This window comes from Peromyscus maniculatus, chromosome 11 (assembly GCF_049852395.1).
Source record: "Peromyscus maniculatus bairdii isolate BWxNUB_F1_BW_parent chromosome 11, HU_Pman_BW_mat_3.1, whole genome shotgun sequence".
Classification (NCBI taxonomy): domain Eukaryota; kingdom Metazoa; phylum Chordata; class Mammalia; order Rodentia; family Cricetidae; genus Peromyscus; species Peromyscus maniculatus.
The window spans coordinates 61,419,472-61,435,984 of NC_134862.1; the positions used below are offsets into that span (position 1 = coordinate 61,419,472).

Below are 16,513 nucleotides of genomic sequence, written 5' to 3' on the forward strand. Positions count from 1 at the left end.
ACAGTGCTTCTTTAGACCCCATGAGACCGAGATTCTTCGGGTCAAAGGCATCCACTTCTTCTGCCTGCTGTACATCGCTACCAGGAAGCGAGCTGATGCAACAAGGCAAAACCGGACCAGAGAGCAATGACTCGTTTCTTTTGAAGGGGAGACACATGGTTACAGTGACTGTGAGCAGGACCTCAGGGGCTCCAACGGGAATGTTCAAGTCCAAGAATGTTCAAGTCCAAGATGGGGCAGGGTCTAATCTCTAACAAAATCCAAGTGATGATCTGATTGGCTCTCCGCAGAGACTGGTCCACAGTGAGCTCTTTTTGCCTTTTTAAAGGCCTCCTCTACATTTGGTGTTCTTTCTCCCTCCGACGTTTATTCTGGCCCCTGCTGCCTGGAGACTCCTCCAGCCTTTTAATATATGACTTTCAGAGATTGCATATTCATTTCTATAGGGATCTCTGTGTTCAATTTGGCTCTAAAATATCACACTTTTTCAGTTGGGTAGTTTGTGTAGTGTTACTGTTTATATCTTATTAAATATCTGGATTTTTCAAGGTAAAGAGAAAGATGTGTATAGTCTGCAAAGGTCTGCAGTGTTCCTGACTATTAGCCATGGACCCATTTCCTGTGAATGCAGTCATTGTGGGGACCCGCCCTCCAGCTTGTTTTCTTTTGCTGCTGAAGAGAGTTTGAAGCTTTGATTTCTGGGAATGGAATTCTTTACATCCTTCCTAGAAAAGGAAACAAAACACAGCAGTTAGAGAGACTTGAAATGAGTCTTAAGTAGATGAGGCTAGCCTCAAACTCCCTATGTAGCTGAGGAAGACCTTGAACTTCTGACCACCCTGCCTCCACCTCCCCAGTGCTGGGATTAAAGGTATGTGCCGCCCCGCCCAGTTCATGCAATGCTGGGGATGGGACAATGGGACTTTGCTCACAGGACACAAACACTCTGCCATCTGAGCCATAGCCCCCTGCCTCCAGTCAGAATAACTGATACTAAAGAGTGGCCTCCTTCTCCCTCTTACAACTCTGTGGTGACACAAGCCACCCACCTCCCATTGAGAGGTGGTGAGACAGTAAGGGAGCCTAAGTCTCTCAAATACAACTGTTAAAAAGTGGCTTACGATTTCCAACACAGGCAGAAATTCATGGCGGTGATGTTCTTCGAGAGTCAGTGTTAATTAATGTTTGATAGCTGTGTCTGATTGTTGTCTTAGTTAACTGCTGAGCCATCTCTCTAGCCCCCGAAGACTTTCTTCTTAAAATATTATTTTCTGAGCTGTTCTGGGGTACCCTGTGCTCTATAAAACATTTCACTTAATGAGGAATAATATTTAATGAGCGCTTACTGTGCGTGAATTTCGACAACATTGTCCATGAATGAATGCACTCAGCATGAGTGTTTAACAACCTATGAAACGTAGTAGCCTTCCCTGACAAAGAGACTGAAGGTCCATAAATTAAGATTTCCCAGAGCCACATGCTTAGGGCACAGCGTGGACCTGACAGGGGGCCAGAGGCTGATCGACTTCGAAGCTAATGATGTTCCTGCTTCGGTCTCCCTGCTGGGAACATGTCACAGCGTCTTCAGTTTTGTGTGGATGAAATCTGCAAGGAGAAAGGTTTTATCAGCAGTCTGTCAGGCAGCTAGATTTTTGTGGCATTTTTTGACTCTTAAAATTATGGCAGATTTATTTTCCTAGTTGAAGTAAATACCTTACATAATTTTTTATGTAAAATAGTCACTTCGGGGACCTAGGGTGATGTCTATGCAGTTAATAGCACTTGTTGCTCTTGCAGAAGACCTAGGCTCGATTTCTAGTACTTACGTGGTAGCTCACAAGCCTCTACAACTCCAGTTTCAGGGGCTCTGATGCCTTCTTCCGGCATCCACACATGTGATACACAGATATACGTTTGGGCCAAAACACCCATACTCATAAAAGCTTTAAAAATAGAGAAAAGTAGTCATTCATATTTAATCCAACATTTGGGACTTTGTATGCCTTTTTTAAAAAATGGGTTTCCCAGTGAATATATGCTTTCAAGCCTTACAAAGGCTAGATGCAGTCCCCCCAGGTCCTTACAGTAGCACAGTTCTCCCGACTGACACAAACACTCTTTCAGAAATTCTGTTTTCACCTTTGATTATTCACAACCCAGCTGTTCTTTGATGAAGGTTCATTGTTGGCGTTCTCAGAATTAATGACAGTTAAGCCTGCTTCCAAACTGAAATAGTACTGCTGAAAAAAGTAGCATCCCTGAGTTCATAGTTATAAATATTATTTTTAACACCTACCTTCATGTCCCACAATCAAACGCTTTGCAAACCTTCCAGGTGGCTGCTTTGGGCACACTGAATAGAACAATTCATGGCCCAAGACGAGTCCCTTCCAGTCTGGCAGCATCATTCCCTCCTGGAGCTTTGGTGTCATTCCATGAATGACAACGGCTTTAGTCGCCGAAAATTTACAGCCATGGTGTAAAGCTCTAAATCATTTTGACTCAGGTTAATTTAGTAATTATCATTTAATGCACAAGAAATCATTCTGTCACATTTTATTAACTCTGCGTGGCTCCAGAAACTACCACGTGTCTATAAATAAAGCCACTTGTGACAATTTGAGGCTCGGAGGAAGAACTCATTTTTACAGCATCGCCTTTGATGGTTTAAGTTCTTCAACGTGCTCGCTGGAACTAACGATGACAGCCAATGAATTAGAGTTAGAATTTCTAGGATGCAGACTCCCACATGCATCATGGCATCCACAACCAAGGCTTGGAGTCTCTTCTTAGTTTCATGCATATAGCTCTGAGCTCAATCCATCAGACTCTCTGTGCTGCTCAGGAGGGTCCCTGGGGACCCGATGACATGTCTGTCACCTGTTGATGTAGTACCACTTCTTCACATTAGCACCGTTGTTTTTTCGGCTTCCTCCCTGACTTTCAACAGAATGAGTTCATAGTGAGGGTCAGGGACTGTCCCTGCCGGCCTCGGGGCTCAGAGCATTGCAAGGGTGCCTGAGCAGGGATGGGTGCCTGAGCAGGGATGGGTGCCTGAGCAGGGATGGGTGCCTGAGCAGGACCTGGAGCTCACGGGCTCCATTTTATCCAGTTAGAAGATGTACAACCATGTGGAGACAGCCTTGTATTTATCCATTTACTGGCGATATCAACTCTCAGAGTGAGTACATTGCTGCCCCCCTCTGCTTTAGAAGGCCAATACTCCAGCAAGTTCAGGGTGGAGCTGTGCTCTGAGAGCCTCTAGGGGCAGGGACTGTGGGTGACAGCCTGGGTTTTAGCTCTGCTGCCATGAGCATGCAAAATGCAAGACACTTAAACATGCATTTACCATATCTTTTTACAGAATTTCCCTTATTTCAACAGCTCCAGGTTTTACTCTTTAATCTAGAAGTCTTTCATGCGTTCCTGCCCTCTGTCACTCTGTCCTTGTCTCCAATGGATGGCTCTGCTCGGCTTTTTCCTCTGCCAGTCTACCTAGTGTCTACACTGCAAGCCTTCTTTAGATGAAATTGGCCATGTCGCTCATCATCCGTCAACAGATCTCCGAAGGTGAAGTCCGGATGACTTGTCATGGAGCACAAGGCCCATTACAATATGGAGAGTCTGCCGGTTCCTCTGGCCTCGTCCTTCCTTTCTGGTCCCTCGTGGCACTGCCTTCAAATGTGCCACAACTCTCTCTGCCCTCTGAGCTCTTGAACTACCTGAATGCTCTTTGCTGAATCCTGATCTCCCCCCTCCATCATTGTCTCTGCTCCAAGGCTCGCCACAGATCTCTTCCTTGGGTAGCGTCGTGCAGGCACTGAAGTCTGGGCTGAGACCTCCTTGGTGTCCTCTCCTGCACCTTCCATATTTTAGCTGTTTGTCTTTCTGCATCAGCCCCTGGCCTCAACCTCTTAACACTATTGTTGTGTCCTCAGATTAGGTCCCATGGAGGAAGATGCTCGGTAAACACCCAGGAAAGGATCAATAAGTTATTCTGACACATTGTCTCCAATCTGGTTGTATCTATTTTCTTTTAGGATGCAGTTAAAGCCCCCAAACAACTAAGGGCCCTCCCCAGCTCTTCAGTGGCTCCTCTAGTGATAAAATTAGGATCAGAACTCTTCAGAAGCAGGGAATTTGGATTCTTTCTATGAAACCCTGTATCTTATTCTGTTTGTTTAGTCAGGGGGAAAGTGTGCATTCCAGAGAGCACACGAGGAGACTTTTATGTTCATTAGAATTTCCACATCCACCCTGAAAACACAGTTTATTTATCATGATACTCGGGTTGGTAAGACAAACTGTGCTCTGTTGTTTCAGAGAGCCATTGTGTTCACTATGAAAATGAGGTTTGAGATTTTTTTTTTCTCTCTTAAGACAAAGGATTTGGAAAGAGGACCCATCACCACGTTTTCATTTGGTTTAGGTGGAAACACACACACACACACACACACACACACACACACACACACACACACACACGTGCGCGTACGTGGTGGGAGTGTTGAACTTAGATTTTAGTGACTATTGCAATCTCTAATCAAGTAATTTCTGTGTTTTCAATACTGATGTGACTGTACAATGCTTTGAAATACTTTTGAAGGCTTCTATATAAATCATCGTATAAGGAGAGTAGATTTTAAAGATCAGTCACACTGCCCATCCTAAAGAAGGAGGCAGCAGGAATGTGATCAGACTGTGGACACATGGAGAACTAGACTCAGGGGGGAACTTGGGGGACTCTGCTTTTTCCTTGGTTTACTATTCTACTTTTATTCTCCTTTTGAAAGAGGAACCTGGAAAATGCATCTTCAGCAAGCATGAGGAAGGCCAAGGCATTTCCTTCTTTTCCTGCATTGTCCCTGGAGATGCCGGAATTCTGAGTGACCATCCGGCATTCTGTAGTAAAAGCCAGTGTAAATGCAGAGAATTTCTAAGACTTGCACTTCCTAATCAATCCCTGCTGGTTGGGTGATATTAATAACTGCTTTATATAATAGCCTGGGAACAGACTAGCTAGCACATGGGTCAGACTGCTGCTCACTTGGACCTCAAGTAAAGCTGTACACATATGGTTTGGACACTTTGAAAGTAACAGGAAAGGCAACAGAGAGAACTGCATGAAACCACAATGAGTCTACCGAGAACAAAGGTGGGGGAAGGCTTGAGAACTGCAACCCCTTGCAGGCCTGCAGGAGTGCTCTGTAATGCACATTTAACACTGAGAGGCCAGGCTGGAGAGGTAGCCCATTGACTAAGATGCTCTTGCAGAAGACTCAGGTTCAGTTCCCAGCACACACATCTGGTTGTCTACAACCTGCTGCAGCACCAACTCTTGGGGACCCAGTGCTCTCCCTGCATAGGCACTGCGCTCACACATACAAGCCCACACTCTTCCCACATGCACACATCCACACCATTTAATATTAAAATTTAAAACTTTAAAATACTTTTTTTTTAATGGCAAGAAGCATGGCAGCCCATTGGAATGGAAAGTGGGCTTTAGATTCTGGCTGGCACCATGAGGAAGAATTGCTACTGGACAGTTCTTCTTGCAGCAGGCAGCAGCAGACAGAGTGGGAAAGACTTTGAGCAGACAGCCTTGCAGGTGACAGGAGCTTGGGTTTAACATGAGAGTCAGTTGGGAAATTGCAAGTTGCACAATGGATTCCAATAACTTATGATTGTTCTCTCTCTCTCTCTCTCTCTCTCTCTCTCTCTCTCTCTCTCTCTCTCTCTCTCTCTCTCTCCCCTACTGGATATTTCTCCTTCCTAGGAAAGCTCAGATCCCAGCACTCATTCAATATGCTTAGAGCATACGGAGTGCACTTGCGCATACAGAGTGCACTTGCGCATACGGAGTACATTCAGCGCATACGGAGCACACTCAGCGCTTACAGAGTGCACTTGCGCAGCTAGCAGTGGCCGAGAATAGTGACAGTGGCTTATGTCTTAGACTCTATCTAGGGAGAGAGAGAGAGGAAATGCGGGTTTGGGTTTTCTTTCTCCTAAAGGCTATCTGGAAACTCTTGGCTGGGATACATGACTGCTCTGTGATTTTCCTGTCTGTCTCTTCAGATAACCAGCTGTTGTATAGCCACGATTCCTGGAGCTTCTTTGCTCAGGCCTGTGTGCCCCATCCTTCTAGAAGAGGCCCAGGAGACTGATGGGAGAGGGGAGATGGGAAACATGGAACCTGTCTTTGTTTTTGGAGATGTCCCGCTTTGCCTGGAAATCACCGTATCTTTGGGGTTTGGTTACTTCCTTTCTCTATGGGGCTTTTTAAGTCTTGGAGTGGTTTGGAGACATCTGGCAATTATGAAGCAGAGCTGTCCGTGGCTGTCGCCCTCCGTGAGGGGATTCAGAGGGCCAAACACCCTTAGGGAGATCCTAAACTTGGAAACTATGATGACAACCCGCTGAAGAAGCTTGTGGAACACTGAGTTAGTCCCTGTCCTATTGCTGTAAAGAGACACCATGACCAAAGCAACTCATGATAGAAAGTATTTAATCAGGGGCTTGCTTAAACACCACAGGGTTAGTCCACGATCGTCATAGCAGGGAGCGAGACAGCAGGCGACAGGCAGGCACTGGAGCAGCAGCTGAGAGCTTCCATCTTATCCACAAGACGGAGGCAAAGAGTGAGCAAGAGTCTGGAGTGGGCTTTTGAGACCCCGAATCCCACCTCCAGGTGACGCACCTCCTCCAACAAGACCAGCCTCCTAATCCTCCCTAAACAGTTCACCAACTGGGAACCACACATTCAAATATGTGAGCCTATGGGGCCGTTCTCATTCAGAGCACCACAAAGTACCAAGGCCTATTTTGTTTTCTACAAACAAAAAAAACATTTTTTAAATATAAATATAAACTCACTAAGCTTGAGTTTTCAATTGTCAGAGCAGTGACCCTGCTTTGAGTTAGAGAATGTGGTCTCTCACAATGTCATCCATTCAAGTCACTGGATGGTACCTGTAGATGTTTAGGGACAAAACCTGGGCCCCAGAGCCAGGGTTTTTTGGGGTCCTCTCTGTATTCAGTGCTAGACAAAGGACCCTATTGCCTGATGATGTGACAGCAGCTGGCAGCGCCATGGTACCGACAGGAATGTGGGGAATGGGCACTGTGTGTGAAAACTGTACTCACTCTCCGGTGTCTATGCATTAGGGTTGCTCAGCTTCCTCTCGGGGCAAAGCCTTCAGCTCCGTGTTCACAGAATACGAGCAAGAGAAGAATAAATACAAGTTATGTCTAATAAGTCACGTTAAAAAAATAACATATTCCCCCCAATTTTAAAATTTCAGCACAAATATCCTTCCAGCATATTCTCTCAGTATGTTAACCTTGTGCATTATCGCCAGTGTTCTGAGTGTTGAGAAATTTGGTGTATGTGGCGGGAGTGATATTGTCTAATGTAGCTAATATGAAAATAATCTTCAAGATGATCTGCTTATGACAGATAAACAGATCCACACATTCCCAGACAGAAGCAGAAGATAAACCGTCCCAGGGGACAAAGGGGACCAATGGGAAGGGGGAGGGGAAGGAAAGAGGAGGGCAGCAGGGGTGTGGAGTGGCCCTGCTCACGGTACATTATGTGCTTGCCTGAAAATGGCCTTGTGTAGCCTTGTGTAACATAATTTACAGTTTAAATCTGAAAAGAGCACAGCGATCACTGTTTAGAGAGAGTGGGGGGAACTTATAAAGAGGGTGGAGTGAGAAACAGAAAGAATTTGAGGAGTTAGCATCGACAAGCCAGGCCGTGGGCATCAAACATCTGTCCATTTATTTACACCTTTTTTCTCAGGAAGGGATTTGAGGGAATTAGGTTGATTACAAAAATGTCAATCTCTCATTAAAATGCTGTTCAGGAACGCTGAAACAGAAGGGAAATTTGTTCCTCTTGAGCCTCATTTAAGAAATCACGTTTACCTCTGACAGCCGCCTCTCTGATCTTCATTTGGGTTCATTTCCGCAGATCTGCAGATTAATATGTCATGACTCCTAACAGGTCTACACAGCTACCCTTTTCATCTACTAGGTTTCATTTCACAGCTTACAAAGGGAATTCCTCTAACTTCAATCTTATAAATACAGCAAAAGATGGCTCAGTGGTTAAGAGCATTTTTTCTTGCACAGGACCCAGGTTTGGTTCCCTACACTGGGGTTTACAGCTATCTGTATTCCCAGTTTCAGGAGATCTGATGCCTTCTTCTGCCCCTTCCGCCCTCCATGGGTACCACATGAGAATGTGGTGCTCATACATATATGCAGATCACACACACACACACACACACACACACACACACACACACACACACACACGATAGATAGATGATTAGATAGATAGATAGATAGATAGATAGATAGATAGATAGATAGATAGATAGATAGATAGATAAAAACAAAATAAAACACCAAAAGGCTTTCATGTGGATTATCTAGTTTTTTACTTTTAATTTTGAAATAATTCAAGCATACAAATTCAAGCATGCTGCAGGAATGCTGCAAAGACCTCACACACTACACCTGCGCTTCATCCTGTTGCTCTGTTCTTCCGTGTGTATTTATATCTCTTTAATGGCTTGACGTAATAGCCATTACGTCTGCATGCCAATAGTCTGCATGCCTCACACTCCTTCATCTTCAAGTGCTTTCATGTGGTTTCTCCTGGAAACAAGAATATTTCTCACCTCTCTGTGCTTTAATTCCTATCAGGAAGTTTATAATCTTTTAATTCGCAACCTGCATTTTAGTTCCACGGATTTCCCTGTCTTGTTTTCTAGACGCTTTTCTCTTCCTGGTGTGTATTAACTGTGCAGAGTATTGAGGATAGAGGGCAACTTCAGTGGTCAGCCCTCACCTCCCACCTTGTCTGAGACAGGGTCTCTAGTTTGCCACGGCATAGCCTGGGCTAGCTGGCCTGGGACCTTCTCAGGAGAGGGTTCCCCATCTCACTGTAGGAGTGCTGGGATTATAGATGCACTGCCTGTCTGGAGGAAGTGAGGAGGGTTTTTAAAGAGCGCAAAACAGCACAGTTTGAAGAGTTACCAACAGCAAAGCCAGGCGCTGGGCATCTGAATTCAAGTCAGCACACTCCCACAGAAATTGCTCGCTCACTGAGCCCCATTTGTCAACTTTCAGAAAACTTGCTTCTGTCTTGGAGTAATAGCACTGATAAGAACCTTCATCAAAGCTTGAGAATACAAAACCAATGCAAACAAATAAGCAGCTTTTCTATAGACTGAACATGCTGAGAACAAAATCAGGGAAAATCCATTTATAATAAATTCACAAGGATAAAATACCTAGGAATAAACAACCAGGGAAGTAAGATTTTAAGGTACTGAAGAATGAAGAAGTCACCAGAAGATGGAAGAACCTCCCATGCTCATGAATTAGCAGAATTAATGTTGAAAAAAGGAAGAAAGAAAAGAAAGAGACTATATATTTCCAAAGTGACCTGCAGATCCAGGGCAATGCCCACCAAATCTCCAAGGCTATTCTTCCAGAAATAGGGAGGGAAAGTCCTAAAATTCATATGGAACCACAAAAGAGCTTGGCTAGACGAGGCAATCCTGAGTGGATGAACAATGAATTATGACCTCATAATTCGTGATCTCAAACTATACTACAGACCTATAGTTAAATACAGTTAAATGTGCATGATACTAGCTCAAAAACAGATGTTTAGATAGAACATGAATGAAATAGAACAGGTAACCCAGAATTAAGCTTCCAAAGATTCAGTAATCTGATTTTTAACATTTTTTCTTGAGATTAATATAATTACACCATCTCCCCCTTTTTTCCTCCCTCCAAGCTCTCCCATATAACCCTCCTTGCTCTCTTTCAAATTCCTGGCCTCTTTTTTTTTTGTGTGGGGGAGGGATTCAAGGCAGGCTTCCTCTGTGTAGCCCTGGCTGTCCTGGAACTCTGTAGAGCAGGCTGGCCTTGAACTCACAGAGATCTGCCTGCCTCTGCCTCCTGAGTGCTGGGATTAAAGGCATGTGCTACCGCCTGACTCTGGCCTCTTCTTTCATTAATTGTTTTACATGCATATAGATGTGTGTGTGTATGTGTGTGTGTGTGTGTGTGTGTGTGTGTGTTCCTAAATACATAAATATAACGTACTCAGTCTGTATAATGTTACTTGTATGTGTGTTTTCAGGGATAACTGTGATATTGGATAGCCAATTGGTGTGCTCTTCCCTCAGAATGACTAATTCTCCCCCTCTCAGTATTCTTCAGTTGCCTGTGTGGGGTTGAGGCCTCATGTTAGCCTGTTTATTGGTGTCATTCCTGTTCAGCTAATGTTCCGACAGCCGTGCTGGTGAGACTTCATGACTGTGGTTTCTGACATCCCTAGGAGACACACTCTCACAGCAAACTCCCTGGTCTATGGCTTCGGTCACCCCTCTTCTGCAATGATCCTGGAGCCTCAGGTGTGGCAATTGTACTGTAGATTTATTAATTGAGACTAGACTCCATAACTTTGCATTTAACTGGTTGCAGTTTTCTGTAATGGTCTCCATTTGTTGCAAAGAGAAGTTTTCTTGATGAGGGCTGAGAATGGCACTTATTGGTGGGTATAAGGACAAATATTTAGAATGTAGTTAGGGATTATGCTGATCTACTAAAGAGGTAATTGTAGGTTCTCCTCCGAGATCTGGGACTCTATCAGACCTTGGTAGTTGACTAGATCTCCAATACCAGGCATGGTTTCCCTCTTGTTGTACAGGTCTTAAACACAATTAGAGAGCTGTTGATTATAACCAAGATATGTGTGCTACTACTCTACCCTTAAGGTTATCATGCATGCTGGTCATCGTGGTTCATAGGCATCATATCATGGTCTATTGATTGCTTCTCTTCTTTGGAAACTTGCGTGTGCCTTTTGGGATCATGGAAGCTGGGCTTGAGGGAGGAGGCTTTCAAGTCAGTTCCAGCTCAGAGGCCTCTGAGTCTCTTGTCTGAAGTGCATGATGTCTTCAGCAATAGGGACTCACCTTCCATCTCTAGGGGGCCACCAAGGGCAAGAGCAATGGCCTATAATGTTTTGCGAGTCTCTTGGACAACCCTAACCAACAATACAAAAGATCAGATGTCTGATCTTTTTACAAAGATTCCAAAATCATACATTCAATCAAAGACAGCCTCTTCAACAAATGGTGCTGGGAAAACTGAGTAGCCATGTGTAGAAGAAAGGAATTAGATCCCTGTCACTCACCCTACACAAAAATTCAGCTCAAGGACAGATCAAAGGCCTTACTACAAGACCTGAACTGTCTTTGTTTTTTTAAATAAGACATGGTTCAAGACCATCTATTGTATTGTCTTTCTGTCTCTCTAGTCTCCTTTAAGTTGAATTAATATTTAATTTTAATCTTTTTTCTCTTTCCTATCACTGATATGTTTTAATACAATTTGATTTCTGTGGTATTTCTTTGTGACCTACTCTTCCATGTCCTCTTGGCACTGGTATACCATAACCTATGTGTCTTTAGCATCCTCTTGGTGCTGGTGTACCATAACCCATGTGTCTTTAGCATCCTATCCAGAGGTTGATGATGCTAACTCTTGCTGGCAATGTTAACTCTGTTGGCTTAGTTAATGTGTTTCTAATTTCCCCATTGTATAGGACCACTTTCCTTTGGGATTGATAATGGGTCTCATTAGTGAGCAGGCTGCATTCTGTGCTTCCCTGTTCATCTGCATTAGAAGGATGCACCCTGGCAACAGTGGCTGCCGAGTAAGGTGAACCTCAGTATGCAGTTCAGTAAAATATAGTATTTTAGTTTTGTCATTTTTTTTTAATGAAGATAACTTTGGCAAATGAAAGTTAACAATAGAGTGAGGCTCTTTCTAAAGTGTTTTGTCTGAGGAGCTGGCTTTGACCTGTGGACTCTGGAGACAGGACCACTTTAAATAGTGCCACAGAGAGTCCCACCAAATGAAGCTGTTGTCTCAGTTCCCTAGCCACCGACTCTAATTCTAATGTTCTTTCAAAGAGTAACAACCTATTAGGAAGGCAAGACTCCAAAGCAAATAAAAATAAAGGCCACATGACTTGTTACAAGTATTAAATACCATTTTAAAAATATCCCCAGTTTCTAGTACTATAGAATACGCTCATGTTTTCAATATGGTATTTCACTAAGTATAAAATATGCTGTTATTTTGTGTATTACAGAGAAAGAAGTTGCAGTCTAAACTGTAATGTAATTCTTTCTTATCATTCAAAGTATTTATTTCATGCTTATCAAAAGGGCTCTTTTGGAGTTACTTTTAGAGGCATAGCTATTTATATCTTGTGAACACAAGAAAAGAAAATATAAAAGAAGTAAGTGGACTGAGATGTGTCTGAAACGTCACAGCAGAGTCCATGTCCACAGCGTCGCCACCCCACAAGCGCCAGGGTCTCCTTTATTTGTGACCTTATTCTCCGCCTTCTTGAGCTTAGGTGGCAGCATTCGGCTAGGAAGTGTAGTCTGCTTTGGTTTCATAGTTCTCTTCTAAGTCACCGATGCTGCCTCGGACCCGATGTTGGTCTATGTCACAACTGTGGCTCAAATTCTTTCCTTGAATGCTCTCAAAGTGCCTTTTGATGGGAAAGGTTTTGTTGTTGTTGTTGTTTTAAGATTTATTTATTTATTGTATATACAGTGTTCTCTCTCCATGTATACCTGCACACCAGAAGAGGGCACCAGATCTCATTATAGATAGTTGTGAGACACCATGTGGGTGCTGGGAATTGAACTCAGGACCTCTGGAAGTGCAGCCAGTACTCTTAGCCTCTGAGCCATCTCTCCAGCCCTATGGGAAAGTTTTTTGTTTGTTTGTTTTTGTTTTTTGAGATAGGGTTTCTCTGTGTAGCTTTGCACCTTTCCTGGATCTCGCTCTGTAGACCAGGCTGGCCTTGAACTCACAAAGATCCGCCTGCCTCTGCCTCCCAAGTGCTGGGATTAAAGGCTTGCACCACCACCGTCTGGCTGGGAAAGTTTTAAAAGATTGTATTTCTTTAATGTAAACCAGAATGAGCAACCATGTTCTGTCAGCACAGATAACCAAGTCACATCCACTACCAAGTGACTGCTTGATGCTGGCGACTGCAGGGTGCCAGTGAATTCAGAGAAAGCGGTCCTTAGAGTTAATGAAGTGTGACTCCTATGTGGCACGTTAAAGAGTAACTGGCGGAATTAAGAGGATGGCATTATGCAAGGTTGGTGAGGATGTAGAATCAGGCTCGAGCATTCATACTGTAAACTTTCTTTTGTGGGGGGTGCTTTTTAACGTAAATGCACAGCCTTCTCCCTGCCTTGATGTCCTTTCACTGCTAATCTCATAGTTCCATCTCTTTTCTAAGAAAATTACGAGAGATGCAGCTGAAGTGTTATTAACCAAATTTCTGTAATAGAATTACAGAAATACTTATAAAAACAGAGAATTGGGAAAACAAGAACAACGTTCAGCATATGGGAGTGGAGTAAGAGGATGTTTCCCCCAACTATTTAAAGTGTGCTCCCTGGCACACAGGCAAATGCCCTCGCCGCAGGCTTCCACCTTTGTTAGCCACATATGAGAGTGGCCAGTGACACACAGGAGAGTGGAATAAATCTGGCTTCCACGTGGCCCCTTTCGTACAGCTCCCCTCAAACAGCACAGGAAGACCTTTTCCTTTCTTCTGTGCCCAAATCCCGAGATCGCAACCACAGATAAAAACGTGCTGCAGGGTCCTTCTGGCTTTCTCTTCTGGACTGGCTTTCTTACCTATGCAGTAACTTGCCATTTCTGCCTTGAGCACTTGGCCATAAGGAGCTGCACTTGACCCATGGATTTTCTCCGTCATGCTGGGGATTCAGGTATGGCCTGCCTCTGCTGATGAGCTTGAGGGATGGACCCACTGAAAAACAGGATCCAGGTTTTACACAAGACCTAAGAAGACATCTGCAGGAGCAACTCCACTTGTATGAGCACCCAGGAGCCAGATATGTGTGCATGTGGCCTGTGACATGGTGAGTGTTGAGACACAGACTATGGGTGGAGATACATGCTGCTAAGACAGCATCCAAGAGAGTAGCCATCCTGTCAGCAAAGCCCAAGACAGGAAGAGCATGAGGTAGGAACTCTGGGTAGAATCGGAGGCTCTTTTTCTTTCTTTCTTTTTATTTTATTTATTTATTTATTTATTTATTTATTTATTTATTTATTTATTTATTTATTTATTTATTTATTTATTTATTTATTTATTTATTTTCCGAGACAGGGTTTCTCTGTGTAGCTTTGCACCTTTCCTGGATCTCGCTCTGTAGACCAGGCTGGCCTCGAACTCACAGAGATCCGCCTGCCTCTGCCTCCCGAGTGCTGGGATTAAAGGCGTGCGCCACCACCGCCCTCAGAGGCTCTTTTTCAAGTCTGTAGTCAGCTCAGGTCCCAGAGAGCTGTCTGGGCCTTAGAGGCCATGTCCGGAACACACTGGAGCCTGAGAAGGACCACCGACCAGGAAGGTCCTCATTACTGGCCACCAGCAGAGGAGCACCATGGCCGGGAAGGCCACCAAGAAGCTGGAGGAGATGGCGGTGACACGCTCGTGAGGTGCCCAGTGTCTCCTGAGGCTTCAGGTTCTGTATGGAAAAGCATGAAATAAAGCCGTCCAATGTAGGGACTTATGTTTACTGATGACTCTGTGTCCACAGGGTCAGGAAGCTAGGGAGGGGCGAGGTTGGGGCTTCTCTGCTAATATTTCATCTGTAAGTCTTCATCGATCCCTCTCTGCGGCATCCTTGGCTCAGGTCCAGCAACCTGGGACTGAGAGGGCTTCTGAGCGCTCGCCGGAAGTCTGCGCCACCTCCCACTGTGTTCTCCGGCTCCCTTACTTCCAGAGGGAGATCCTTTCTGAGCTTGTAGACGATTTCTTGTCAGTATAAAATAATAATTGTTCTCAAGTGCTTTTCACAAACTTTCTGATATAGGGAGGGTTCTAAATATATAATAAACAGCTGGTCCCTTGAGAGAAGGGTACTTTGTGACTTCCACCCGCCTCTTCCTCCTCTGTGCCTTGACTTCCTGTTGCTCCCAGACTGAGACTCTTTTGTCATGTAGTATACTAAAGCAATTTCCCACCGAGTTCCCGAATGCTAATGTTCTCTCTAAAGGGTCCTTGTATCCTGCAGGATGTTTGTGACCCGTCTTCCATGCTGGGTTAGGAATTATAAAAATAGAAAGTCCTGTGTTGCGTTTACTATGTGATGGCTGCACGGTGTTTGTGGAGAACCGGAACACCTCTTGCTTTCTAACACCACCTTAAAAAGATTTGGGAAATGCTTTTGGGAAGGCTGTAGAGCACAATAAAGGACTTACCTGTTTATTTTTTAGGATAGAATCTCACTATACATCCTTGGCTAGCCTGGGACTTATATAGTCCAAGCTAGCTTTGAACTCACAGAAATCTACCTGCTTCTGCCTCCTGAGTGCTGGAATTAAAGACACGTGCCCAGCCACTAATGGACATAAATTTCTGTTACTTTCTGTCTTAGTTTCCTATACTTCTTGCTGGTAATGTCTGCATTTTTTTTTTCAGTAGCCTCTTCACTATGCAAAGAGGATTATTAAGTTTTATTTTCCCCCTGTCGTTATCAGACTGAAGGTCAGTGTACGGATTCCAAAAGTGCACTGTTTTCCCGCAATGCTTGGGAAAGAGAGATTGATGGAATCTAAATCGTCTCACTCTCACCTCGCTGTCCCAAGCTTACCTTGCTCAGACCAGACATGGGTGTGGCTGTGGCTGGCTCACTGTTCAGAGATGGAAAATGCAAGCTATGTTCAGCATGTACCTCAGTCTAGATTAAAATAGTGCAGTTTTTAGATCCTGGCCACTGAACTCACTATTTTCTTTCTTAATTACTAATTTGTCATGGAAAAGGAGGTATCAACGGAGTGTGTGATATTTTGTGAAATGCTGTAGTTGTTAAGGATGCTAATAGGTTATCTGATTTTAAAAACTATGAAGCCATGGATATTATCTTCTTTGGACTTTTAGCACATTTTGCAGGAGCTGGAAACCTGCTTGCTTACTGGAAACCTGTGTAAGATCCGGGAAAACACTGAAGGAAGATGCCAGACTCAAATAGTATGCAAGAGCAAAGAGTGTTTATTAATATTCCAGCATGCATGCAGGGTCGTTCACCTGTACAAAATGGAGACGGCCCCGAGAGGAGCGTGCAGACTCCTTTTAAGCACAGCTAAGGGAATTTCAGGAGCAATTAGATCATCTCAAACACAACTGTCTAAACAAACAGCAGTTACATTAGTATTCTTTTAATTGGCTTATTAAAGGTTTATCTTTGGACACACTTGGGTGAGTTTCAAGAGGTTGTAGGAACTGTCCTTGAGACATTGCAGGGCTGACCCGGGCCTTGTTTCTGCTCTCTCCCTCATCCCTGAGCGTAATTTGTTGATAAATGGCCCTTTGTTAGGAAAGACACCTGTTTGTCCCTCTCAGAGGACCGAA

At 44.1% G+C, this 16,513-nt stretch overlaps 1 protein-coding gene across 2 annotated transcripts in view; it reads left to right on the forward strand.

Annotated features, from left to right (window-relative positions):
- Positions 1-16,513, forward strand: part of Colgalt2 (collagen beta(1-O)galactosyltransferase 2) — a 101,268-nt gene that overhangs the window by 17,175 nt on the left and 67,580 nt on the right. The window contains exon 1 of one of the 2 annotated variants that reach the window (XM_076547617.1): positions 13,832-14,018. The exons of the other annotated variant lie outside the window; for it this stretch is intronic. Coding sequence (XP_076403732.1) covers positions 13,885-14,018 — 134 coding nt within the window. The 5' untranslated portion in view covers positions 13,832-13,884. Of the gene's footprint in view, positions 1-13,831; positions 14,019-16,513 lie in introns of those variants that run through there. 2 annotated transcript variants of the gene reach the window in all.